The 27,296-nt window shown below is 46.0% G+C and overlaps 1 protein-coding gene across 1 annotated transcript in view; it reads right to left on the bottom strand.

Moving 5' to 3' along the window:
* Window positions 1-27,296, bottom strand: part of LOC132590769 (autocrine proliferation repressor protein A-like) — a 62,225-nt gene that overhangs the window by 17,814 nt on the left and 17,115 nt on the right. Inside the window, exons 4-6 of the mRNA XM_060263692.1 lie at window positions 17,038-17,157; window positions 2,461-2,553; window positions 2,231-2,320 (exon numbers count right to left, since the gene is read on the bottom strand). Coding sequence (XP_060119675.1) covers window positions 2,231-2,320; window positions 2,461-2,553; window positions 17,038-17,157 — 303 coding nt within the window. The remainder of the gene's footprint in view (window positions 1-2,230; window positions 2,321-2,460; window positions 2,554-17,037; window positions 17,158-27,296) is intronic.

Consider the following 27,296-nt stretch of genomic DNA (forward strand, 5'->3'; position numbering starts at 1 on the left):
CTCCATCTTGGAGGTGGAGGGCTGAAGCAAGCCATGAGGCAATAAAGATTTTTACCTCCTGGTTCTCTTCCGCCTGTTCTGGCAGGCCTCTGAATTTCAGGTTTGCAGCCCTTAATCTGTTATCCAGGTAAAGCACCTTCTCATGGAGCCATAAATCTGAGCTTTGCAGGGCTTGTACAGCGTCATGGGCCACTGTAGCCATTTCCAGCGCTGAATCTGCAGTTTGAGTGACTGCTGATAGTGTTTCATTGATTTTTTTAAATTCTGATTGTATGGGGGTAATAGCTTTGCTGATTTTCTCCCCTATTGTGATTGTGTCCTCCAAGCGTGAAATTGCCGCTTGGAATGTTTGAGTTGTTAATAAAGAGCCCTCTTCCGAAGCGGGGCCAGGGGAAGGGCTGGACGCAATTTCAGAATGAGGTAAGGGCCCGGGGCTCGTTGGAAGAAAATTCAGTACCTGCTGCGTCGGTGCGGCTTTTGCGGGGGTTTTCTTGGCTGCCTTGGGGTTTCCTGCAGTTCGTTTGCCCATGCCAGGTAGAAAAAACAGCTGAGAACGGGAGCGGGAGAAGCGGGAAGGGACTGTAAGCCGGGAGCCGCCGCTTCAAGCGTCCGCCATCTTCCGCGTCGCCACGCCACCCCCCCGTCGCCGCGCCGCCCCCATTATGCTGTTTTAATGGTTTTAATATGTATGTATTGATTGTGTTTAAATTACATTGTTTTCTGCTCTGAGCCCACTCATGGGAAAGGGCGGAATATAGGTCAACTAAAATGAATGAGCCTCGTGGCGCAGAGTGGTAAAGCTGCAGTACTGCAGTTGGAGCCCTCTGCTCACGACCTGAGTTCGATCCCAGAGAAAGCTGGTTCAGGTAGCCAGCTCCAGGTTGACTCAGCCTTCCTTCCTTCTGAGGTCGGTAAAATGAGTACCCAGCTTGCTGGGGCAAAGTGTAAAAGACTGGGGAAGGGAACGGCAAACCACCCTGTAAAAAGTCTGCTGTGAAAACGTTGTGAAAGGAATGTCACCAGAGTCAAAAACGACCTTTTTAAAATTAATGAATGAATGAATTTTGTCGGTTTTCATGCTACCTTTGCGGTTGCACACACAGCAGGATTAATCCACCAGTGAAGTAATAACCCATTAATTTATTTTGCCTCCAAATACTCAGAACTAACTGGATTGAGCTACAGTTCCCAGGCAGCATTTCAAGAAACAGCAAACTGTTTCTGATCTAATTTAGAATGCTCATCATAAACATGAATGGGCCTGGCAATCAGTGATGCAAAATGCGAAGGAATGACATGCTGGTGAGGGAAGTCATTCTCACACTGCACCCTATTAGACTCACAACAATTGATGCTGCAGTGCTGAACAGAGTTACACAACTTCAAAGGCCATGTGGCTTGCAGGGGTGGCCAACGGTAGCTCTCCAGATGTTTTTTGCCTACAACTCCCATCAGCCCCAGCCAGCATGGCCAATGGCTGGGCTGATGGGAGTTGTAGGCAAAAAAACATCTGAAGAGCTACCATTGGCCACCCCTGCAAAGTATTTGAAAAGGTATAACTCCAAACAGGACTGCATTAACTAAGTAAAGCACATTTTTTTTTCAGTTTTATGTGCGTGGGCAGGGGTTGTTTTGTAGAAAAATGGGTGGTGGAGCTCATCCAGGGATTGTTATGCAGCTGCACATGCTCTTCAATGGACAAGGAAGTGGAACTCTCAGAAGGAGAAGGTGGAACTCTCAGAAAGATTCAGGAGCTCTGCTCCTGTGAGCTCCCACTGAATCTGAGGCCTGTGCTTGTGTGTGCACCTGGAAGTGACTGACTCCTGCTAGGAGCAGGAGGTGGCTGAAAAAAAACCTGCCTCTGCCCTCAGGCTCTGGTATTCCGAGGAGGTCTCCCATCCAAGCACTTTCCAGAGTTGACCCTGCTTAGGTTCCGACATCTGACAAGATCGGGCTTGCCTGGGCTATCCAGGACAGGATAGCAAAGCACATTTTAAAAGTTAAATTGGTACTATTTTCCTATAGAAGGCATTGAGCAGCTAGGGGGATGGAGACCAGGGCAGCTGTGAGAAACATCACACGGGTGTGTGTACACAAAACTTGTGCTATGCAATCCATCATCATTTGAAGCTCTCCAGTTTTCTTGAGGATTTGATGGGTCTCTTGCTATTCGCAGTGAAACTGAACTTTGCAGAGGCTTGGAGATATTTGCTTGCAATTGCGGTCTCACCTCAGTGAAATTCAGGAATTCCATGGCAACGGGTACAATTCCTTCAACCCTCTTATCAACAGCAGCCGTCAGCCAGGAGATCCAGCCACCCTGCAGGGAGAATAAAAAAGGGGTGCAAAAAGCATCTGAGATTATGAGAATGGCATGTGAGAGGGTAATGCCCATGTGTACAGCAATGAAAGCAAAATGCCTAATTACTGCAGCTGCTCATATCTGCCACTCGCACATACCAACGAAATGCCCGTCAGTGTAAATCTTTCAATGGGTATATGATATTTATTCTTCATATACTCTGTTATAGTGTCCATGGCTCTCACTGTGGCCTGCAAAGAGAGAACAGGAGAACAGTCACCTTCTGGGGAGCAAGAGATGTTTGCACAGCACAGGGGTGGCCAAACTGCATCTCAGAAGCCACATGTGGCTCTCTCACACACATGTATTATGTGGCACTGCTCTATTGGGCTGGCTTGAAGAAGGAATTTGTCTCTTTAAATCACTTCTCCAAGCCAAGCCAGACGATGGCTTAGAGAATGCATTTAATGTTGCTTTCTTTCCACCTCTCCAACCCTCCTCCATCTATTTTCCTTCCTTCCTTTATTTTTTATTTTATTTTATTTTGTGATTTTATGGTCCTCCCTTTCCCATAATGGGCTCAGGGTGGATTGCAACACAATAGGATTGTTAAATCCAACAATAAGGCAGTTAAAAAGTTAAAACAGTTAAAACCATTAAATAAATATTAAATAAGGCAGCGTAGATAGCATGAAGATAGTTCTCAGATAGAGACATAGGAATCCTTCCTTCCTTCCTTCCTTCCTTCCTTCCTTCCTTCCTTCCTTCCTTCCTTCCTTCCTTCCTTCCTTCCTTCCTTCCTTCCTTCCTTCCTTCCTTCCTTCCTGTCTCGTAGCTCTCGAACATCAAACATTTATTCTATATGGCTTTTATGTTAAGCAAGTTTGGCCACTCCTGGCACAGAGGTTGTCTGTATGGCACATCTTTACAGATGCAAGAAAAACAGAATCTCAGGAAATGTTTCTACTTAGGGCCCCATGTTATTCTAGAACTCTGCAGGATGTGTTGGGTTAACGTTGATAGGACAAGCAATTTGCTGCACACCAGAAGCATTTCTTTGTTTGGTGTGTGTGGGTTTCTTCAGATAAATATATTCAGAAGTAGGGATGGGCATGAACTGGGCCATGAGCCAAAACTTGAACTGAACTTTGCTGGTTTGAGGCTTGTGAGCTGAGGTTCATCACCCACCTGTTCGTTGAACAAATCTCCAAGCTTTTGTGCATGGCTCAGAGCTGCTCAGAAAGCAGAATCCAGAAAGCCTGGTGAAAAAATGCTAGGTAACGGTGGGGGTGGTGAACATATGAACATATGAAGCTGCCTTATACTGAATCAGACCCTTGGTCCATCAAAGTCAGTATTGTCTTCTCAGACTGGCAGCGGCTCTCCAGGGTCTCAAGCTGAGGTTTTTCACACCTATTTGCCTGGACCCTTTTTTGGAGATGCCAGGGATTGAACCTGGGACCTTCTGCTTCCCAAGCAGATGCTCTATCACTGAGCCACCGTCCCTCCCCCTATGGTGATGTTTTACAGCCTTGGAAACACAAACTGGGACCGTCAAAGCTTGACAGGAATGTTGCTAGCCAATAACAGAGTTCCCTTCCTGTTGCTTGCAATGGGAGGGGCCGATGTATACAAGTTTCTGATACATCCCCTTTTTTGGGGGGGGGGCACAGCCATCATCATCATCATCATACCTTTTATTAGTATACTCAGGCATAATATGAAATGAGGACAGATAAAATATACAATCTGAGATTGAGAACAATAAACTAATAAGAGTATAGCAAAACATGCCTAGCATAGATGCTAATGCACTTCTGAAATTTACTAACAGCCCTTGTGATTTCTATTTCATTGTCTTTCACTAGGCAGTGGTAGTTATCAGTGGTTCATGTGCAGAGTGCAAAAACAGGGAACTGCCACCAGGTTGACGCGAGGAAAGAATTTGAGCCTCACACCAGCACCTAGTGTAAAATAGTGTATTTACAACTATATACAAACAACTTGGTGCGGTGAATAACATATACTATACTGAGAGACAAAGTGCTTCGCCAGGAACTCATTCTCACCAGAGAGAGATATTGTCTGGCACTGCAGTCCATATATACAATGGTCAGCCAATCCTGGCAGTCCACACAAATGCTGACTCCAGCAGGTGCTTTCCCCAGATACAGTCCAGCTTCAACCGGCCTTCTTCCAAGGTTGCTCTGACCTGACACTGTAGATCCACCTGCTGCTCCATGCTGCATCCATGCTGTGGACTGAGGACTCATACACTAACACACCTCCTAGTCCAACAGAAACAGCATGCCCAGCAAATTTACAACTTTACAATGCTCATCAGTATTTAAACATTTTGTTCCCTTCTCCAAACCCAGGAATCTGCTCCATATACAAGTCCTGGTCCAGTGGGGAGTTCAGATAGGCAGTCTCGAAGTCAATGTGATATGCTCTCTGCTTCGAGCACCCAGCCTTACACAGAGCGGCTCTTAAGGTCTCAGCCTTTAGTGTTGGAGCATATACCTGCTTGTAATCAGAACCCTTCCTCTGTGAAAACCCCCTGGCAACCAGCCTAGCCTTTTGCTGCACTGCTCCATCAGCGGCTCTCTTGACCTTGTAGGTCCACCGGCAAGATATCACATTCCTATCGGCTGGCCTTGGCACCTTTGAGAACACCTTGTTCTTTAGCAGAGAGTCGTACTCTCGCTCCATGGCTGAGAACCAGGCCTGCCTCTCATCGCTTTTCAGCGCTAAAACCTCCTGGTAGGAGTCAGGCTCAGGCACAAACACATGATTAACCTCAGGGAACCCATACCTCTCAGGGGGAACACCCTTGGTCACTCTGGAGGACACGCGTGGCCCCTGGCTGGTACCGGGCTCGCTCTCTCCCAGAGACACCTCCTGGCTGGAAGATTCACACTCCTGCTTTACCTCCCGCTGTTCTGCCTCAGAGCTGCTCTCTGAAAACGGCAGTAAAACTGCACTTCTATTCTCAGAGCCATGTAGGCTATTCCAGTTACTGTGTTCATTGAAGCTAGCAGACCAGCTGTACGTTATCTTAGCTTCCCCATTACAGAACCGATAAGACTTGGTACTTGGCTCGTATCCCAGAAACGTTAGACACTTGGCTCGGTCACCTCCTTTCCTGCGGTGCTTCAAAGGTATATTCACCCAGGCTTTAGTACCGAACACGTTGAGAAATCTCAGATTGGGTAGCTTCCCAAACAACACTCTGTAGGGGATATTATTTGTGGCTTTTGTCCACAATCTGTTACAGACATAGGCAGCTGACTGCATAGCCTTCGTCCAATAGGAACAAGGGAGGCCTGCATCCTCTATCATGTCGTACATTATCCCTTGTAGGATGGCCCCTTTACGTTCAGCCAGACCGTTTTCCGAGGGAGTAGCTGGGTTTGCCAGCCTGTGCACAACCCCACGGTCCCTCACCCATGTTTCAAAACTCTTGGAGGTAAACTCTCCTCCTAGATCAGACTGTGGAGCCTTGATTTGTAAGCCTAGCTGCCGCTCTACAGTCTTTGCCCACTGGGAGAAACACTGAAACGCCTCTGCTTTGTGTTTCATGGTAAACACCCAGCAAAACCTGGAATGGTCATTGGTCACCGTCAGACAGAACCTATTCCCTGAATTGCTCTTTGGAAAAGGGCCCATAACATCCAAATGCAGCATTTCCAGAGCTTGCTTAGACACTCTGGAGCTCTGCCTTGCCACTGTGCATGCTTTACTCTTTACTTTCTTGCACACCTGGCAGTCAAGAAAACATTTACAGGGCTTAACCTTCAGGTCAGGCAAGAGAGACAGGGTCTTGTTTAGTGCATGAAAACCGCAGTGCCCTAGTCTACAGTGGAGCAAGTGCACACATTTATCATGTTCAGGAACATTAGATACCTGATCAACTCCCACAGACTCACTCCCCAGCACATAAACCTTATCCACCCTGTGGCCAGTAGCCAGTACCTTCTCCCCCCTCAGCACTTTACAACATTTGCGAGAGAACAGAACATCAAACCCTTGGTCATCAAGAGCACTGACACTCAGTAGATTAGATTTTAGAGAGGGTACACACAGTACATTTTTTTAACTGGCAGCCCAGAGAAGGAAAGCTAACAGTTCCTTCACACGCCACAGTAGCTGTTGAGCTATCAGCCAGCTGCACGTGGGAGAGTTTGGAAGCTTGAAAGTCTCGCAACAAACCTCTCGAGTTACAGATATGGCTAGTCGCTCCTGAGTCGAGTAACCACGGCGATTCAGCACACGCTGCAGACGTCACCAGCCGAGCTTGCTCTTCACAGCTGCTCCTGGAATGCTGACTCCTCTTCCCCTGCCGTTTCTGTCGTCCAACTTCTGTGCAGAAATGCAGGAGGTGAGATGCAGATCTACACCGGTAGCACCTCCTCACTGCCAAAGCTCTCGGCTCTGCCTCCGCCTTTGGCTGCTTGGCAGCAGCTGCACAAACAGGCACTCCTCCAGACGGATGCTCCCCAGCCGACATTCCTGGACAGGCAACAGCTGCCGCTCTCTCCTGGAAATCATACAGATGAGCGCAGACGTACTCCATAGTTAGAACAGCTGCATTCACAGTCTCCAGGGCAGTAACGAGTGGGGAAAACTCCACAGGGAGAGAAGATAACAGGATGAACACTCTGTCATCCTCTGCAATCACTTTGCCACAGGTTTCCAACTCGACAAAGCAGTCGGTCAGCTCTTTGATATGCTTCCTCACACACACACCGGCCGGCATGAAAGTGTGATACATTCTGCGAGTCAAGCCCATTAATGAGCCCGCAGTTGTTTGCATGTAAACTCCTCTCAGAGCATCCCACACTTCCTTGGCAGAGTCCTTGCCCCGAACATAGATTAGCTGGTCGTCTCCGACGCTTAGCACGATGTTGGCAAGTGCCTTTTCTGACAGGACAGTCTCGTTAGGAGTTAACACAACGGGGGGGTTACTCACATAAGTCCACAGACCTTCACGCTTCAGGAAGAATTCCATCCACAAACTCCACACAGCATAGTTTGTAGACATGAGCTTCTCCACCAGCACGGCAAGCTACTGTTGAGCCATCAGTCCGGCCCCAGCGGACAGCTGGCTGTCGTCCTCCCCCTCGTCGCTCTCGGAAAGAGATAGCTGGAGTTCCTCAGCACCGTCCTCCACGGCTTCTTTTGCCTCCGGCTCCACCTCAGCATCCCGACAGACCTCAGACAGCCCCTGCGCAGCGGAACCTGGCTGGGCCCATAACCCTGTCAGGGGTTCATGTGCAGAGTGCAAAAACAGGGAACTGCCACCAGGTCAATGCAAGGAAAGAATCTGAGACTCACACCAGCACCTAGTGTAAAATAGTGTATTTACAACTATATACAAACAACTTGGTGCGGTGAATAACATATACTATACTGAGAGACAAAATGCTTCGCCAGGAACTCACTCTCACCAGAGAGAGATATTGTCTGACACTGCAGTCCATATATACAATGGTCAGCCAATCCCGGCAGTCCACACAAATGCTGACTCCAGCAGGTGCTTTCCCCAGATACAGTCCAGCTTCAACCGGCCTTCTTCCAAGGTTGCTCTGACCTGAGCTGTCAGAAGCTGTCACTGTAGATCCACCTGCTGCTCCATGCTGCATCCATGCTGTGGACTGAGGACTCATACACTAACAGTAGTCAATCCCATTCACTAGGTTACAGGGAAGGAGAGAAAGAACAGAACAGCCCGTAACGGGCATAAAACAACGTAGACTGTTACAAAAAACACTGGGACACATCACAGTCACTCAAGAACAAAATTTTACAGCAGAAAAAGGGGAACTCACACGTCTTTATTACCCCATTGTGGGCCAAAAGGCCTCCAGAACACCCTGGAACAGGCCGGAACGGACATCAAACAACCTGGGCTGCCACAAAAAATACTGGATTGCATCACTGGCCCTCCAGAACAACATTCTAGAAAATAAAAAGTGAAACTCACAAATCTTTATTATCCCGTTCCGGGTCAAAATGCCTCTGGAACACCCTGGAACAGGCTGGGTCAGGGCTGAAAATGCACCCAGCATACTTTTGACTCCAAGGCCCCTGAACTGTCCTGTCTGGTTTGGTTTGGGGCTTAAATCATGGCCTTAAACTAATGTGGGTCAAGTAGCTGCAGGCTACACAGCCTAGAACGGGCTAAGAAAGGGGCTGGCAGTGGAAGGGTCCCTAAGGGTCCCCCACTCACACATCGGTCAGTTTGTTTGCATTCCAAAAATATTTAGCCAACTAACAATAGAACAGAGATGTCATATTAAAAGGAATAACTGGAACGTTTTATGCACTACTCCACATAGCCAGTCACATCCATTCAGACTAGTGGTGGTTGTCGCAGGTTTTCTAACATAACAAGTTTTCTAGGCTGGCTTGCAGAGATTCTTCTTTAACTGAACATGACAAAAAGTGAACCTTCTGTGGTATTTTCAACCACTTTACTATGCCACTTCTGCAGGACCACCTTAATCCATCTTAATCCACGCAGTGGATCAAAATAGTAAAGCAATGGGGGGATGTCCCTAGTGCACTGTGGATTAATTAATGTGAACAAAACCAGCGTTGTAAAGAATGGCTTTAAATGGTTGGAAAGTTAAATGAAGCACTGTTAGCTGAAGACAGGAAGGGTTAAAAAAAAGTGTACTCTTTCCGTGTTTTGTTTTCGAAAATTTTGTTCTGGAGTGCCAGTAATGCATCCAACCTTTTCTCAGTGATGCTATTATTTCTTGAATGCCCATCCTGTTGTGTTCTGGAGGCATTATGGCTCAGAACACATTAATAAATGTGCTAATAAAGATGTGTGAGTTCCACTTTATCAGTTCTAGAATATTGTTCTGGAGTGTCTGTGATGCATCCCCGTGTTTTTTTGTGGCAGCCCAGGTTGTTTGATGCCTGCTCCAGCCTGTTCCAGGATATTCTGGAGGCATTTCGGCTTGGAATGGGCTCATAAAGATGTCTGACTTCCAGTTTTTCTTTTCTGGAATCTTGTTCCTCAATATCTGTGATGCATCCCAATGTTTTTTTGTGCCAGGACTGAACAGGGATATTGGTTTTTTATCTCATTACAGATGCTAAACCCACTCTCAGAACTTCAAGAACAGAATGGAGAGGGGAATTGCTGAATTACATACTATTATGAAACTTGGAACAAACACCTCCCCAGGACTGAACAGAGATGTTGTTTTGTTTTTTTATCTCATTACATATGCTGAATCCACTTTCACCAAGTATGGCGATATATCCATAGCATTCCAATGTATTTCTCTTTTAGGATAGTGTATCAGAATAATGCTTTTGTATTGACATACTCAAACAAGGGATATTGTCTGTTTTACATACCCATCTTCCACTATATTTTAATGTATATTTTTCCTAATGGCAAACTAGAATGATGTATATATTTATGTTACATGCTAAAAGGTAAATTAGTTGGACAGGAAAAACTGGGAAAGAAATGCCTTCTTTTTGACCCAGGTTTATTAGTAATAGAATAATTAACAAGCATTCTCACATTCTGACATGTTACTGTTTTATGGTTTCCCACACTAATGCAACTGAGATCAAAGGTTTTCTGAATTTGTTAATTTCACTATTCTGCTATTGATTTTTAACTTTGTACCACTTGGCATTCCAAACCCCACCAGCTATATGAGGCTCTGCTTACTGTACCTCATTCCTCGTCTGAAGAAGTGTGCATGCACACGAAAGCTTACGTTCTGAATAAAACAAAGTTGGTCTTAAAGGTGCAATCGACTCCTATTTTGTTCTGCTAGTTCAGACCAACATGGCTGCCTATTTGGATCTATCTGCTTGAAAAGAGTTCCTTTGAACAGTCTTGAGAAACTATCATTTATTGCTTTATGACCTTTAATTGAACAGGGGTTTGTTTACTTTGTATAAAAAAACCAGGCCAAATTCATACCTTAAGTATTCAACCGTGATTGGAATGTCTGTCTCCCTCCATCCTCCAATATTCATTGAAGGGTATATCTCAAATAAACCTTCACCGGTCTAAATACTTTTATTTGCATATATTATTTATACTGGACTCTATAATCTACTTTCTCTTTATGTCCCCACTACTCCATTTGCCAGACTGGAGAAAACATTTATCTCTTTAAATCTCTTACAAACAGATGGGTGGCAGCTCAGAGAAGAATTTGCATTTAAATGTTGCTTTATCCCCTCATTCCATGTCTATTTGCCTTCCTTTCTTCTTTTTTTAATGCTTTGCACCCTCCCTTCCCCCTTCCCTGCATCGCTTTGTTGAAGCTTTAAAAACTCATATGCACATTTTGCTGCTCTCAGAAATCTGATGTTCATTCTATGTGGCTCTTACATTGAGCAAGTTTGGCCACCACTTATCTACACCAAGCAAAAACCATGAAGTTGGGTTACCACCTCAGAGAATGTAAAGGTTCCAAAAGGTTGGTGTGTGTTTGTGTGTGTGGTGGGTGTGGATAAGGGGTGATTTGGAATTCCCAGGCCTGTTGTCCTCCTCAACCGCTATTTTCAGGATTGGAAATGATCCTTTTTATTTATCTTCACAGAGGTCTGAGAAGAGCAGAACAGAGTAGAGCAGCTCTCATAGCTGAGACAGCTGGAGAAGTTGCTGGAAATTTCTGAGTTTTAGAAGACTTCATTCTGAGCTTTGTGGGGCTGCCTAAAATTCTGAGGTGTGATAGCTGGGGAACTGCTGTTTATTTGGTCTTTGTTTGCTCTTTGTTTGGTTGAGTGGGCTAAAGGAGAAAGAGATTGAGAGTGATAGCTGCTGATTGCTGAGGAGTGCCTCTGCTCCACCCTCTTTGCATTTTAAGCTGCGCCTTGCCAAAGGCGCGAGCTGAAGGGCGAGAGCTAAAGGGCTCTTGGCCTGTGGCTCTGCGCCTGGGGGCTTCCTAAGGACCAGGAACCCAAATCCCCGATTTCCTTGTTCTCCCAATAAGGTAAGTTGACCCTCCAGAAGGGGAGCCACTTAAACAAACAGCATTTAAAGAGGACTGTATATTTAAAATATATATATATATATATATATATATGTAATGAAGATTTATTTATTTATTTATTTATTAATTTCATTTATATCCCGCCCTCCCCCACCTTGGCAGGCTCAGGGCGGCTAACAGCAATCCATAAAAACACACCATAATAAATAAAACATTAGAATTACATTATAGAACAATAAAACATTAAAACATTAAATTAAAACCAGTCTAGTAGATACAATTATACTGCGGTATAGATCTTTGGACCGCATTGGCGGATCTTTAATTACCATTTTTCTTAGCAGTCCGAATATGCTGATTTAAAAAGGATGGTCTTGCAGGCCCTGCGGAACTGTTCAAGGCTCCGCAGGGCCCGCACCTCCTCGGGGAGTCGGTTCCATAGGGTAGGGGCCGCGATCGAAAAGGCCCGTATTCTGGTGCTCTGATATTTAACTTCCTTCGGCCCAGGGATAGTCATTAAGTTTTTCCCCGTTGACCTCAGTGCTCTCTGGGGTTCATATGGGGAAAGACGGTCCCTCAGGTAGGCAGGTCCTCGGCCATATAAGGCTTTAAAGGTAACGACCAACACTTTGTACTGGACCCGGTATATAATCGGCAGCCAGTGCAGTTCACGTAGTCCCGGCCATATATGCTCCCGTTTCGGGAGTCCCAACAACAGCCTGGCCGCCGCGTTCTGCACTAGCTGCAATTTCCGGGTCCGGCACAGAGGTAGCCCCAAGTAGAGGGCGTTACAGTAGTCTAGTCTTGAGGTGACCGTTGCGTGGATCACTGTTGCGAGGTCCCGGCGCTCAAGGAAAGGGGCCAACTGCCTTGCCCGCCTCAGATGGAAGAATGCTGACTTGGCAGTGGCTGCTATCTGGGCCTCCATCGATAATGAAGGCTCCAGTAAAACACCCAGACTCTTTACCTGGCGCGCTGCTTTCAATGGCGCACCATTGAATGCCACCATTGAATGAAGATAGAATGCCAGCAGGAGGTTGGGGGCTTTCCAGTGTTTTGCACTGAGTGTCACATGTATGACTATCTGCCCAAAGGACAGAAGTCTTGGGTGTGTGCTCGATCAAGCAGCTCCTGGTCCTCAAGGAACAAGTTTGTACCCTTGAGGCCGAGGTGACTGCCCTGCAGAAGCAGAGACGGTCAGTTAGGCACTTGGGGAAGACTCTCGGGGGCGTATTAGATGATCCCTACTCTGAATGTAGCAGCCCCGTTGCTGCCAGAGAGTGTGAGGGTCAAGAGGGAACAGGGCACCGTGCTGAGGATAAGGGGAATGCACCCTCAGAAGGTACCTCTTCTTCGGTTTGTGAGCGGGAATCCTTTTGCACCAAGGAACCATCCCTGAGCAGGCGGAGAGGGAGGGGTTTGGTAGTTGGTGATTCGATCCTTAGGCAAGTAGACAGCTGGGTGGCGAAACCACGTACTGACCGTATGGTGACTTGCCTGCCTGGTGCGAAGGTAGCAGACATTACACGTGTAGTAGATAGGCTGATAGACAGTGCTGGGGAGGAGCCTGTGGTCGTGGTGCATGTTGGCACCAACGATGTGGGGAAATGTAGTCGTGAGGTCCTGGAGGAAAAATTTAGGCTGCTAGGTGGGAGACTTAAGGCCAGGACCTCCAAGGTAGCCTTCTAAGAAGTGCTACCTGTTCCACGTGCAGGGCAGGAGAGACAGGCACAAATTAGAAGTCTCAATGTGTGGATGAGACAATGGTGTAAGGAGGAAGAGTTTAAGTTTGTTAGGCACTTTGGATGTTTTCTGGAACAAGTGGGAGCTGTACAAAAGAGATGGTCTCCACTTGTCCCCGGATGGAACCAGACTAGTGGCGCTTAAAATCAAAAAGGTGGCAGAGCAGTTTTTAAACTAAATCTTGGGGGAAAGCCGACAGGAGATGAAATGTCTCTGGTTCGGGAGGACTCGTCTCAAAGAGATGAAGGGTTGGCTGCTATTTTTCTACCAGGTAACAGACCAGAGTTGTCCACTGTGATGGTGACAAACACTATGGACTGTCTGCCAGAGTCTCGAGGTGGCAGGAGGAAGGTGGCGGGCCTAGCTTGCTTGGGAAATTATAGATGTTTGTATGCAAATGCTAGAAGTGTTCGAAGTAAAATTGGTGAATTGGAATATTTAGTGTTGGGAGAAAACATAGACATTGTGGGAATTTCAGAAACTTGGTGGAATGAGGAGTATCAGTGGGACACGGTGATTCCTGGATATAAGTTATATCGGAAAGATAGGGAGGGAAGGGTTGGAGGTGGGGTGGCTCTGTATGTCAGAGAGGATATACGGTCCAGTAAGACTGAGGTCAGAGAATTAGATTCACTTTTAGAAATGCTTTGGGTTGAAATAGAGGGCCCAAAAGGAGATTTACCTATGGGAGTTTGTTATCGCCCACCAAATCAAAAGAGAGAGAACGATTATAATATGATGGAAGGCTTAAAGATAGCAGCTAAACGTAAAAACTGTGTCGTAATAGGTGATTTTAACGACCCGCAGATTGATTGGGTCAATATGTGTTCTGGTCGAGAGAAAGAGATTGAGTTTCTTGATGCTCTCAATGATTGTGCTATGGAGCAGATGGTCTCTACCAGGGGTGGGGCGATCCTGGATTTGGTCCTAAGTAATGCCTAAGACTTGGTGAGAGATGTAAAAGTGATTGCACCGCTTGGGAGCAATGACCATAATGTTATTGATTTCACCGTTTGTATAAATAGGGAGTTGCCCAAAAAGACCGCCACAACCACGTTTAACTTTAAAAGAGGTAAATTCACTGAGATGAGGAGGCATGTGAGGAGGAAACTGAAAGGAAAGGTAAATACAGTCAAAACCCTTGGGGAAGCTTGGAGACTATTTAAAACTATAATCCTAGAAGCTCAGATAAAATACATACCACAAGTTAGGAAAGGCACAAACAGGCATAAGAAAAGGCCTGCATGGTTAACAAACAAAGTAATGGAAGCTGTAAAAGGTAAGAAGGACTCCTTTAAGCGGTGGAAAACCAGTCCAAGTGAGATTAGTAAAAGGGAACACAGTCTGTGGCAAATCAAATGCAAGACTGTGATCAGGCAGGCAAAAAGGGACTATGAGGCGCATATTGAAAAAAACATAAAGACCAATAATAAAAATTTCTTCAAATATATTAGAAGCAGGAAACCAGCCAGGGAGGCAGTGGGGCCCTTGGATGACCATGGGGTAAAAGGATTACTGAAGGAGGATAGGGAAATGGCTGAGAAGCTAAATGAATTTTTTGCCTCCATCTTCACTGTGGAAGATGAGAACTTTTTGCCCGCCCCAGAACCACTAATTTTGGAAGGGGTGTTGAAAGACCTGAGTCAGATTGAGGTGACAAAAAAGGAGGTCCTACAACTGATAGATAAAGTAAAAACTAATAAGTCACCGGGTCCAGATGGCATACATCCGAGAGTTCTGAAAGAACTCAAAGTTGAACTTGTGGATCTTCTGACAAAAATCTGTAATCTTTCATTGAAATCTGCCTCCATTCCTGAGGACCGGAAGGTAGTAAATGTCACCCCCATCTTTAAAAAGGGTTCCAGAGGAGATCCGGGAAATTACAGGCCAGTCAGTCTGACTTCAATACTGGGAAAGTTGGTAGAAACCATTATCAAGGACAGAATGAGTAAGCACATTGATGAACACGGGTTATTGAGGAAGACTCAGCATGGGTTCTGTAAGGGAAGATCTTGCCTCACTAACCTGTTACATTTCTTTGAGGGGGTGAACAAACATGTGGACAAAGGAGACCCGATAGATGTTGTTTACCTTGACTTCCAGAAAGCTTTTGATAAAGTTCCTCATCAAAGGCTCCTTAGAAAGCTTGAGAGTCATGGAGTAAAAGCACAGGTCCTCTTGTGGATAAAAAACTGGCTGAGTAATAGGAAGCAGAGAGTGAGTATGAATGGGCAGTCTTCGCAGTGGAGGACGGTAAGCAGTGGGGTGCCGCAGAGCTCGGTCCTGGGTCCCATGCTCTTTAACTTGTTCATAAATGATTTAGAGTTGGGAGTGAGCAGTGAAGTGGCCAAGTTTGCGGATGACACTAAATTGTTCAGGGTGGTGAGAACCAGAGAGGATTGTGAGGAACTCCAAAGGGATCTGTTGAGGCTGGGTGAGTGGGCGTCAACATGGCAGATGCGGTTCAATGTGGCCAAGTGCAAAGTAATGCACATTGGGGCCAAGAATCCCAGCTACAAATACAAGTTGATGGGGTGTGAACTGGCAGAGACTGACCAAGAGAGAGATCTTGGGGTCGTGGTAGATAACTCACTGAAAATGTCAAGACAGTGTGCGTTTGCAATAAAAAACGGCCAACGCCATGCTGGGAATTATTAGGAAGGGAATTGAAAACAAATCAGCCAGTATCATAATGCCCCTGTATAAATCGATGTTGCGGTCTCATTTGGAGTACTGTGTGCAGTTCTGGTCGCCGCACCTCAAAAAGGATATTATAGGATTGGAGAAAGTCCAGAAAATGGGAACTAGAACGATTAAAAGGCTGGAACACTTTCCCTATGAAGAAAGGTTGAAACGCTTGGGACTCTTTAGCTTGGAGAAACGTCGACTGCGGGGTGACATGATAGAGGTTTACAAGATAATGCATGCTATGGAGAAAGTAGAGAAAGAAGTACTTTTCTCTCTTTCTCACAATACAAGAACTCGTGGGCATTCAATGAAATTGCTGAACAGACAGGTTAAAATGGATAAAAGGAAGTACTTCTTCACCCAAAGGGTGATTAACATGTGGAATTCACTGCCACAGGAGGCGGTGGCGGCCACAAGCATAGCCAGCTTCAAGAGGGGTTTAGATAAAAATATGGAGCAGAGGTCCATCAGTGGCTATTAGCCACAGTGTGTGTGTATATATAAAAATTTTTTTGCCACTGTGTGACACTGAGTGTTGGACTGGATGGGCCATTGGCCTGATCTAACATGCCTTCTCTTATGTTCTTATGAATATTAAATATGGCACCATGAGATCTCCTGTTTTCCCCTTTAATTTAGCAGGAAATATAAGTATAAAGAAATGTAAAACACACCATTAATTAATAACATTAAACAGTAGAGAAAGGGAATACACACACTTTCCACTGGCAGGTCCCGAGGCTGGCAAACCACCTTTCTCCTTTTCCACTGGCAGTGCCAGAGGCTGGCAGACTATCTTTCCCTCCTGACAACTCATCTACACTCATGCCATAGATGGGGAGCAAAGGGGGAAACTCCACTTAAATTGTGGTCTGTGAAATTAAGGAGCAAAACCGTGCTGGAAATGGCTTCACTGCCGATCCAGGATTTTAACTGTAAATGATAGCCAAAAAGCCGGAGCAAGACAGTAGTGAGGCCAGTTTGTAATGTAGATGGTCAAATCTGAAAGGGTAGCATTACTGGATCTTTTGCCCAGTGTAGAATCCCCCATCAATGATCAAAAGCACATAAAAGACCACAATTGACATGGGCTGGTAATCTGGCAGAGCCACATGCAAAATGGATAGACATGCTATGGCCAGTCACATGATATGGGTCAGGCACAAGAAGTCTAAGCCATTTTTTGCTTATCTTTTTTCACGCATGAGCACACTGAGCTACAGATCCAGAAGAACATGCAAAGATTAGGCAATCTTGAATGAGATGGAGTGGACTCCCTGAGTCTGAGAGCCAGCCCTGCAGGAGACAAGAGGTGAGGGTTACCTTGACCATCGGGAATTGCACAAGCCAGTGTGGAGGTGCAGTTGGGTCATTCATAAACCTCCACCATGAATATGCAACTGTATCATATCCGGTGATGTTCTTGTATCCTAAAGGATGATCCTGGAAGATAGTGAAGATATTGGATTGGAACAGAAGCAATAAAAAGAAATATAAACTTGGAATCAGCTTTGGGAAAGGAAATACACCTTTCCTAGTCTGACAGTTAAAAGATATTGGTCCTTTAATATAACTAGTAATAAGGTCCATTATGAAGAGAAATACAGTGGGTGCTAGAAATTTGCTTTGGGTGAGTGTCATGGCCATGTGGGAGGGGGGCGGGGAGGAGAGGCAAAGATAGAGAGAGGCAAGTTATGTTGAGAAGGCAGCTGCTGGGAAGGGAAATTAAGAAGGTAGGGAAATGTGGGGTAGGATATCAGAAAAGGGGTAAACTGAGCAAAAAGGGTTGGGGAAAATGAGGTGGGAATAGATTGCTTTCCATCTCCTTCCCCATCTCTGCAGCCTCTACTAAGAAAACTACAGTCTTTCTCTGCAGTGGGGACCAAAGCAGCTTACATCATTCTCCTCTCCCCCTTTAGATATGCACAACAACCCTGTGAGGCAGGTTAGGTTGAAAATCTGTGACTGGACCAAAATCACCAAGTCAGTTTCCACCTGGGTCTGCCAGACCCTGCTCTGAACTGCCATGTGACACTGGCTGTCATGGGGAGGTTAGGCCAGGTTAGGTTGAAAGTTTGTGGGTGGTCTGAAATCACTCAGTCAGCTTCCACAGTAGAATGCTGGATCTGGCAGACCCTGCTCTGAAACGCTGATGGCCACATCACAGTGGCTGTCATGGGGGGCTGCTGCTGAATAAGAACAAGCAGCCAGGCCTAGTTAAGTCATGCCAGTTGGGTGGCATCAAGTCACCCAGTGGATGATGCCAGGTCTATGGTAGGAAACATAGAGGTGGAGACTGAAGTTATTCTGGTATCACATCTGAACTCCAGATAACAGATCTCTTTCTCCCTGAAGAAAATAAGTGCTTTGGAGGGAGGAATCTATGGCATTATATTCAGCTAGGGTCTCTTCCCTCCCCAAAGTCTAGTTTCTATAGACCCCAGCACAAAATCTCCAGGAATTTCCCACCAACCTGGAACTGGGAGCCTTAGTCAGGATTGGCCCAAATGAGTTCTCTCTCAAAGGCCGAAGTAGGCCTGGAAAGGACTTCCTCCCCCAGCCTTTACTGACAAAAGCAAGCTTGGTAGTAGAGTCGCCAGGTCCAACTCAGAAAATACCTGAGTACTTTGGGGGTGGAGCCAGCAGACTTTCCCATCCCCCTAATAAACAAATAAAGAAAAATACAGCAGTACAGTTCCTCTGAGCACTTCTTCACTTCCTTTTCCCAGCAGCTGGCTGTACTTCATTAAATGAAAGTGAACAGACACACACACTAAAAAAGCAGCCAAAATAAGCACAGTTTGCAAATACATACTTTTGTGATCTTATTGCAGCAATTTACTCACTGGAGCTGCTGAACAGAATCATAGAGTTGGAAGGGACCTCCAGGGTCATCTAGTCCAACCCCCTGCACAATGCAGGAAACTCACAACTACCTCCCCCTAAATTCACAGGATCTTCATTGCCATCAGATGGCCATCTAGCCTCTGTTTAAAAACCTCCAAGGAAGGAGAGCCCACCACCTCCTGAGGAAGCCTATTCCACTGAGGAACCACTCTAACGGTCAGGAAGTTCTTCCTAATGTTGATCCAGAAACTCTTTGGATTTAATTTCAGCCCATTGGTTCTGGTCCTACCTTCTGGGGCCACAGAAAAGAATTCCACACCATCCTCTATATGACAGCCCTTCAAGTACTCGAAGATGGTGATCATATCACCTCTCAGCCGCCTCCTCTCCAGGCTAAACATGCCCAGCTCCTTTAACCTTTCTTCATAGGACTTTGTCTCCAGACTCCTCACCATCTTCGTCACCTTCCTCTGGAACTTGTCTATATCCTTCTTAAAATGTGGTGCCCAAAACTGAACACAGTACTCCAGGTAATGTCTTTTTTTTTTGTTGTTGTTATTTATACTTTATTAAGTTTTCCATAAAGCATATCACGGACATTCATTCCGTTGAATGAACAGAGGCACTCATCCAACACCTTGTGCACCGCCACCACATATTCTCCTAATCTGAACTGCCTGAACTGATCAAGTTAATTAGATGCCGGCGTGCCAGTTCCCCAGCTCAAGAGCCCCCGGGTAAACAAGTCCCAGACTTCAAAATGCAGAGCTTTAAACATTAGATGCTTCTAGAAAAGCCGCCCAAATCTCTTCAAATTGTTGTTGTTGACATTGCCGGCGATATGCTATCCTTTCTTGCACAGCCGAAGCATACATTCCCTCTAGCCAAGTAGTAATTGTGCCGGTGAAGTCTTCACGCCACTGCAGCAGGATAAGCCGCTTCGCAATCATTATCGCACGTGCCGCCCATCTTCGCTGCCAACGAGTCAGTGACCAGGTCGTCGGGAAGTAATTCAGTAATATCTGCATGGCAGAAATAGACTGGTCAATGTTAAGTACCTTTTGCATCCATCGAGCAATCCCATCCCAGAAATTTTTTAACATCGGGCATTTCCACAGCATATGAACCAGACCCGCCTCTGAGCGTAGACACTGCCAACAAGCCGAGGATTCAGCCAAGTTATGCTTATACAGACGAAGAGGAGTCCAGTAAATCCTGAACAAAAGCTTTTGTTGAATTAAAATCAAGCGAAGATCTTTCGAACAATGGCGGAGACCACTACAGATAGCTGCCCATTGAAAAGGGTAAATAGGGCAGTTAATTTCCTCGCTCCATTGACATCGCAAGTCTTCCATAGAGTATTGCACATCTTTTTTCAGACATAGATATAAAACACGGACTGGCTTATTTTGTTCAATTGCATGTTCTAGGGTCTGCAGGAGAGGCGGAGCATCCGGAACTGCCAAAGCGTCTATGCCAAAAGAGGTAGACAGTGAATGCTTCAGTTGCTGGAATTGCAGCCATTGGTTAGCTGGTAACCCAAATACACTTTGTAGATCCTCAAAAGAAAGAAATACGTCCTCGTTGCTGTCTTTAAGCTGATTGAGAGTTAAGAGACCCCTCTGCGCCCACGACTTCCAAATCACGGGCCGTCCCCCTATCTTCACTTCAGGATTGCCCCATAGGGTCATCCGACTATGTATAAAACTGTCAAATCCGTAAATATCACCCAAATATTGCCATGTTTGTCTTGTCGCCCGAATTGATGGAAGAACCGACTCTCCCTGATAGTATGTTGATCCAAGCGCGTTCCATGTCGACAAAGGAGTAAGAACAGCAGTTTCCAAGTTCATCCAGGGAGACTCGACAAAATGTTTAAGTGGGGCCCATCGCTGAATACCAGCCAGCAAGTATGCCCGATGGTATAGACATAAGTTTGGCAAGCCAAATCCACCTCGGTCAAATGGTAACTGTAAGCGTGCCCACGACAACCGAGGGGGTTTTCCCTCCCACAGAAAATTCGCTAATATTGAGTTGATTTTTCGAAACCACTTCTGCGGTATATATTGATGGATACCACGCAACACGTAAAAAAAACGGGGATAGATGATCATCTTCAGAGCATTTATTTTACCCCAAAGCGACAAGGGGATAGCGGACCATCGCTCAAGTTCCGGCTGTATTTTCCCTATTACTTTGTTTAAATTTAACGATATGAGCATCTCAGGCTGTTTAGGAATAAGAATGCCCAAATACATAATAAAAGCCTCCTGAACTGAGAACTGCCCAATATCTCCCATCAATGCCGCTTCACCCCCGATCTGTAAAATTTCTGATTTTTGCCAATTAATTTTATAACCGGATAGCCTGCCGAAATTATTTGCCAGTTGCATAATCGCCGGTATCGATATTTCCGGCTGCGTAATGGTGAGCATGGCGTCGTCGGCATATAATAAAATCTTAAATGTCTGTGATTGGTGACGCATGCCATGGATATTATCATTTAATCGAACTGCCCAGGCAAGTGGCTCCAAACAAAGATCGAAGAGAAGAGGGGATAGCGGGCACCCCTGTCTGGTACCGCACCGCAGATCAATTGATGCCGAAAGGTGACCATTCACCCGCACCCTTGACGTGGCAGACTTGTAGATCAGGCACGTCCAATGAAGAAACTCTTTTGGGAAACCCATATATTTCAATACCATCTGCAAAAAAGATCTGTCAACCCGGTCGAAGGCCTTCTCTGCATCTAAGGAAATAAGGAGGGCAAGATCATCTTTCTGAGCATGAATCGCGGCCAAATCCGTGATGAGCCGAATATTGTCTGCACCAGAACGTCCTTGGATAAAACCCGTTTGGGATGGGTCAACCACCGAGGCGATGACCTTTTGAAGACGCTTAGCCAATATTGCCGTCAAGATCTTGTTGTCAATATTTAAAAGTGATATAGGGCGATAACTGGCGCAGAGATGTGGGTCTTTCCCAGGCTTAGGAATTAACGTAATCCAGGCTTCATTAAAATAGCATGATGGCATACCCTGATCAAAAATCGCTTGGTATGTAGCCAACAACTTCGGAGCAAGTTTCTCTGCAAACCGGATATACCATATCGGAGAAAACCCGTCAGGGCCCGGCGAAGAAATAGCTTTAAGTCCGTGAATCGCCTCCTTCACTTCCTCAAGTCTCAGTGGAGCCCCAAGTAGTTCTTTTGCTTCCTCACACAACTGTGGAAGACCCAGAGGACACAAAAAAGATTCCTGAACTGACGGGTCCACCGAAGTATGTCCTTGATATAAGGTCTGGTAGAATTGACGGAAGCATTCAGCAATCCCGGCAGAAGAGACGTGAGGTTTATCATCTTGATCCACAATTTGAGCGATCCATCTCTGCTCTTGCAGGGTTTTAAACTTGGATGCCAGAACCCTACCTTGTCTCTCTCCGGATTCCCATTGCTGTTGTTTGACACGTGCATAAGCAAGTTCAACCTTGTTTGACCTAAGCATATTGAGCTGAAAATTTATTTGCTGAATCTGCCTAAATTGCGCCTCTGAAGGGCTTTGAAACTGTGCATCCCATAGGGCCCGAAGTCTGGACTCAAGATTCGCCTCAGTGCGGCGTTTTTCCTTTTGTTTTGCAGCAGAATAGGCGATAATTATTCCCCTTATCGTTGTTTTAAAAGCCTCCCATACCGTCAAGTAATGTTGAACAGAACCCTCATTAGTGGCGAAAAAGTGTTGAATTTCTGTTTCCATTTGTGCACAAAAAGCCTCATCGTTTACTAAAGAGTTATTAAAGTACCACGATGGGGACTTATCTATGTGTAGCAAGTTGTCCACTTCCATGAGCACCATGTGATGGTCAGAAAGAGTGGGTACTCCAGGTAATGTCTTACCAGAGCAGAGGTAAAGCAATACCATCACTTCATGTGATCTGGACACTATACTGTTGATACAGCCAAAAATTACATTTGCCTTTTTAGCCACCACATCACACTGTTGACTCATATTCAGCATATGGTCCACTAAGACCCCTAGATCCTTTTTGCACATACTACTGCTAAGATAAGTCTCCTCCATCCTATAACCATGCATTTGGATATTTCCAACATAAATGCAGAACATTTATCACTGCTAAAATTCATTTTATTGGTTTTATCTGAGTTTTCCAGCCTGTCAAGATCATCCTGTATTCCAGGGGTTGCCAACGGTAGCTCTCCAGATGTTTTTTGCCTACAGCTCTCAACAGCCCCAGCCATTGGCCATGCTGGTTGGGGCTGATGGGAGTTATAGGCAAAAAAAATCTGGAGAGCTACCATTGGCCACCCCTGCTGTATCCTATTTATCTCTTCTACTGTATTTGCAACCCCTCCCAATTTAGTATCATCGCCAAATTTAATAAACATGCACTCTGTTCCTTCAACTAAATCATTTATAAAGATGTTGAACATCATCATATATGACCCCTAGACCGCACAGTTGTTAATTATGCTTTGCTTAACAGTTGTAATTCTTTTACTCTGTATTGATTGGTTATAGTAATGTTATGCTTATTGTATGATTTAAAAAGATGTTGAACAAAGCAGGTTCCAGGACAGATCCTTGAGGCACTCCACTTGTCACTCTTCTCTAAGAGGATGAGGAACCATTCACAAGCACTCTTTGGGTGCAATCTGTCAGCCAGTTACAGATCCACCTAATGGTAACAGGATCCAAACCATCTTTTATCAATTTGTCAACAAAGATAGGATGTCTCTCTCTCTCTCTCTCTCGGCTTGGCTTCGCGAACGAAGATTTAAGAAGGGTGATGTGGATATGCCCTTCAGGCCTGCGCAGAGGAATTTTTTAGGTGAAGCGCAGTGTGCGCGGTACTGGCTCCACCCTTTCACCTGGGGGTCATCTGCCATGGCCCAGTAAGCCGGGATGCCGGCAGCGAGTCCTCCAGGTGGTAGGTGTTACATTAACGAGCTGTATCTGCCCGGGTTTGATGTTAGAGTTTTCCTTCTCTTAGGCTGGCGAGGTTGGTGGGCCCAGCCTGCCCATCCGGTTATACCGCCGGACAATTTGGTCGCACCATGACGTAGGAAACTCTGTGAAAAACAGGGGGGACCAGCGAGAAGGTGTTGCTACGGATGCAGTAATGCAGGAGAGGCCATTGCAGTGACCATCTGCCAGGCATAGCCAGACAGTGACCATGCGGCGTTCACTACACCGGGAGAGGAGAGGCTATGTATTGCGCATACACTTTCCCTGGGGGGGGGGGGGTAGGATACCCAGAGGGAGCCGACCCCCCCGACCCCCAAAGATAGGATGTGGAACCTTATAAAAAGCCTTACTGAAATCAAGATAAACAATGTCTATAGCATTCTCCTGATCCAGCAAGGTAGTCACTTTCTCAAAAAAAAAAAGATCAGGTTAGTCTGACATAACTTGTTCTTGAGAAACCCATGGTGGCTCTTAGTAATCACAGCCATCTTTTCTAAATGTTCCAGGACTGACTGTTTAATGACTTGTTCTAAAACATTTCCAGGTATAGATGTCAAGCTGACAGGTTGGTAGTTACCCAGATCCTCCCCTTCTTGAAGATGGGAACATTTGCCCGCCTCCAATCTTCTGGCACCTCTCCTGTTCTCCAAGAATTCTCAAAAATAATAGCCAGAGGCTCAGAAATTACATCTGCAAGCTCTTTTAGAACCCTTTGATGCAATTCATCTGGCCCTTCAAAGAAACTAGATGATTATGTACTACCCCTATGCTGATCCTAAGTTGCAACTCCATACCATTGTTATATGTTCTGTTTTTGCCATGTTGAGCACTGTCTCCCTCAGAAGGGAAGACTGAGGAAAAGTAGGAATTGAGCAGTTCTGCCCTCTCTTCATTACCTGTTACAATTTCACTTTCCTGCCCTTGCAATGGGCCTACCATGTCCTTGCTCTTTTTCTTACTCTGAACATAAGAAAAGAATCCTTTTTTGTTGTTTTTAGCATCTTTGGCCAGTCTAAGCTCATATTGAATTCTTTTCTAACTCTTTCTTTAGTCTTTCTAACTCTTTTTTTAATCACCTAGAAAGTCCCCTGGATAATGGTGGTAGAAGTGACTGTGAGCAGCATATCAGGAAAGGCTCTAAAGGACAGCCTGTCAAATATTTAAAGAGAGCAATCTCCTCTTTTCCAGATTGAACATTCACATGGCCCTCAGACTTTCCTCATAGGTTTCTTTGTCCAGGCCCTTGATCATCCTCGTTGCTCTCTCCTGCACCTGCTCAATTCTCTCCATTTTTTTTTTAAGTGAGGCTCCCAGAATTGCACAGAGTAGTCCAGGTGTGGCCTGTCCAAGGCAATGTAAAGTGGAGCTCCTGTGATTTTGATGCTATAGCCTTTGATACAATGCAGGATCATCTATCTATCTATCTATCTATCTATCTATCTATCTATCTATCTATCTATCTATCTATCTATCTATCTATCTATCTATCTATCATCTGTCTGTCTAGCAATGTTTTATCTTTCTGTAACTATCCATGTTTATTTGAATGTAACTGCTATGCTTTAAAGTGTTACTAACCTGAACTAACCTAAGGCACATCAAAGTAGAACACTAGCTGGCGCCTCTGCGTGCCCCTTTCGGTTTTACTAACAAATGCAGGAATTTATTATTTGAATATAACGCCTCCAGGGACATGTTCCCAGGCCAAGCCTGGGCCCAGGAAGAATAACCGCAGGGAGATAAAGGAAAGGGCTGTGCGAATTTTCACATGTGAATACAGGACTGTTTAGTAATTGTAGCTTTGTTTAGAGAACCTTTGATGTGCCATGTTTAAGTATGCATTCCACTGGTACTCTGTATCAGTTCCAATACTTGGCTCAATAGAGGCACATGGATTATCAATAAACCATACTTTGTTTCAACTCAAGGACTGGTTCCTTTAAATCTGCTTGCTTGACATTTTGGAACTGATCCATTAATAAGAGTTTATCTGCACCGGCAACTTTTAAGCCAGATGGCTGGAAAAGTTCTGGATAACAGAGAACCTACTGAACCCTCTGAAAAAGCAGGAGTAAAAACTCCCCCCCTGGCACATCATCGGGGTCTGGAGAGTCGGCGGAAGTGGATCCCCACTTCACATCCAGGAGCTATTCATTACACCCCGAAGGTGGGAGCCCCATACCTCCACCACCCTGATGGACGAAGCCCTGGCGCGCCACAAGATCTTCCTGACAAGACCCACGAAGGGGGAGAAAGCCGGGAACCCCAGGGAACATGGGGACGAATGCCCCATTCGAGACGATGACGAGCGCGGAGAACTGAGGCCAAATGACGACCGCCACGATGGGTCGGACTCGGAGGAGGAGAACGGGAGCCCCCCGAAAGAACCAGGCATCCTAAAAACCATGAGTGGAGAGATGGCCGCCATGGGTCGAGAACTGCGGGATGAAATCCAAGCAAACGCCACCTTCATGCCACGAGAGATGCAGAGGCAGATCGACCGGCTGCTTCTGCTCGACTTCGGGAGGGCCCCACCAGCCCCAGCCCCCGCTCCAGCTGCACCACCAGCCCCACCAGCAGCGCCAGCCCCACGAGCGGCTCCACCAGTGGTCCCGGCAGTTCCAGCTTAGCCCGTGGCCCCAGCACCAGTACTAGTGCTTCCTGGGCCATGAGACTACGGGAGAGGCCTGGAGCTAGATGCCACCTTCGACGGTGATCTGGAAGAGATGGAATATTTCTCCATCCAAGCCAATAGCTACATGCATTATTGGGGGAACACGTTCCCAGATGACTTTACCCGGGTGGACTACCTCGGTTCCAAGCTGAAAGGGGCAGCCGGACGCTGGTACGTAAACCTATACAAGATGCGGGGCCCTGAACTCGATAGTGTGGCTGGGTTCCTACAAGCCCTGCTGGTCCAATATGAGGACCCCCTTCAAGAAACTCGGGCCATCACCAGGGGTTGAAATTGGTTCGCGAATACACAGCTGACATCAGGGCACAGTGCGCCAAAATCCGAGGATGGAGCGAGATGATGAAAATCGAGGCTTACCAGCAGGGCCTGAATGCCAGTCTCTTGGATCGGGCCCTTCAGCAAGCCCACCCCACAACTCTAGTGGGATGGGTGCAACTAGCCGGGGAAGTGGGGACCAACATAAAGCGAGTGGCTCTCTAACGCCAACTGCAGCAAGGGGGAAAAGGGGGACATGAGGCTCGGTCAGGGGGCAAAGCAGAGCCAAAGAAGGGATCAACCCCAGGGGGAACCACCAAGACCCCCACGGGTCGTAAATGCTTCTGCTGTGGCGACCCGGGTCATCTGGCGGCTAACTGCCCGGAGAAACGTCGAGCCTCCCCCTTACCCCAAAGCCAACAGCGACGGGGACCAAGAAGACAACAACCAAGCCCAAAGAATCAAGTCAAGGGAGCACTGTGACATCCATGGTGCTAGACGAGAATACTATAATTTGGACGACCTGAGTTAGAACATAAGAACATAAGAGAAGCCATGTTAGATCAGGCCAATGGCCCATCCAGTCCAACATTCTGTGTCACACAGCGGCCAAATATATAATATAATAATAATAATAATAAATTTTATTTCTACCCCGCCCTCCCCGCAAAGCGGCTCAGGGCGGCTAACAGTAAATAATATATTAACATAAATAGTAAAACATTAGATTAACAATTAAAATTACACATAAAAACCCGTTAATTCAATTAAAATACTTAATTTACATTACATTATATATATCT

The sequence above is a fragment of the Heteronotia binoei genome, unplaced genomic scaffold (assembly GCF_032191835.1).
Source record: "Heteronotia binoei isolate CCM8104 ecotype False Entrance Well unplaced genomic scaffold, APGP_CSIRO_Hbin_v1 ptg000674c, whole genome shotgun sequence".
Taxonomy (NCBI): Eukaryota; Metazoa; Chordata; class Lepidosauria; order Squamata; family Gekkonidae; genus Heteronotia; species Heteronotia binoei.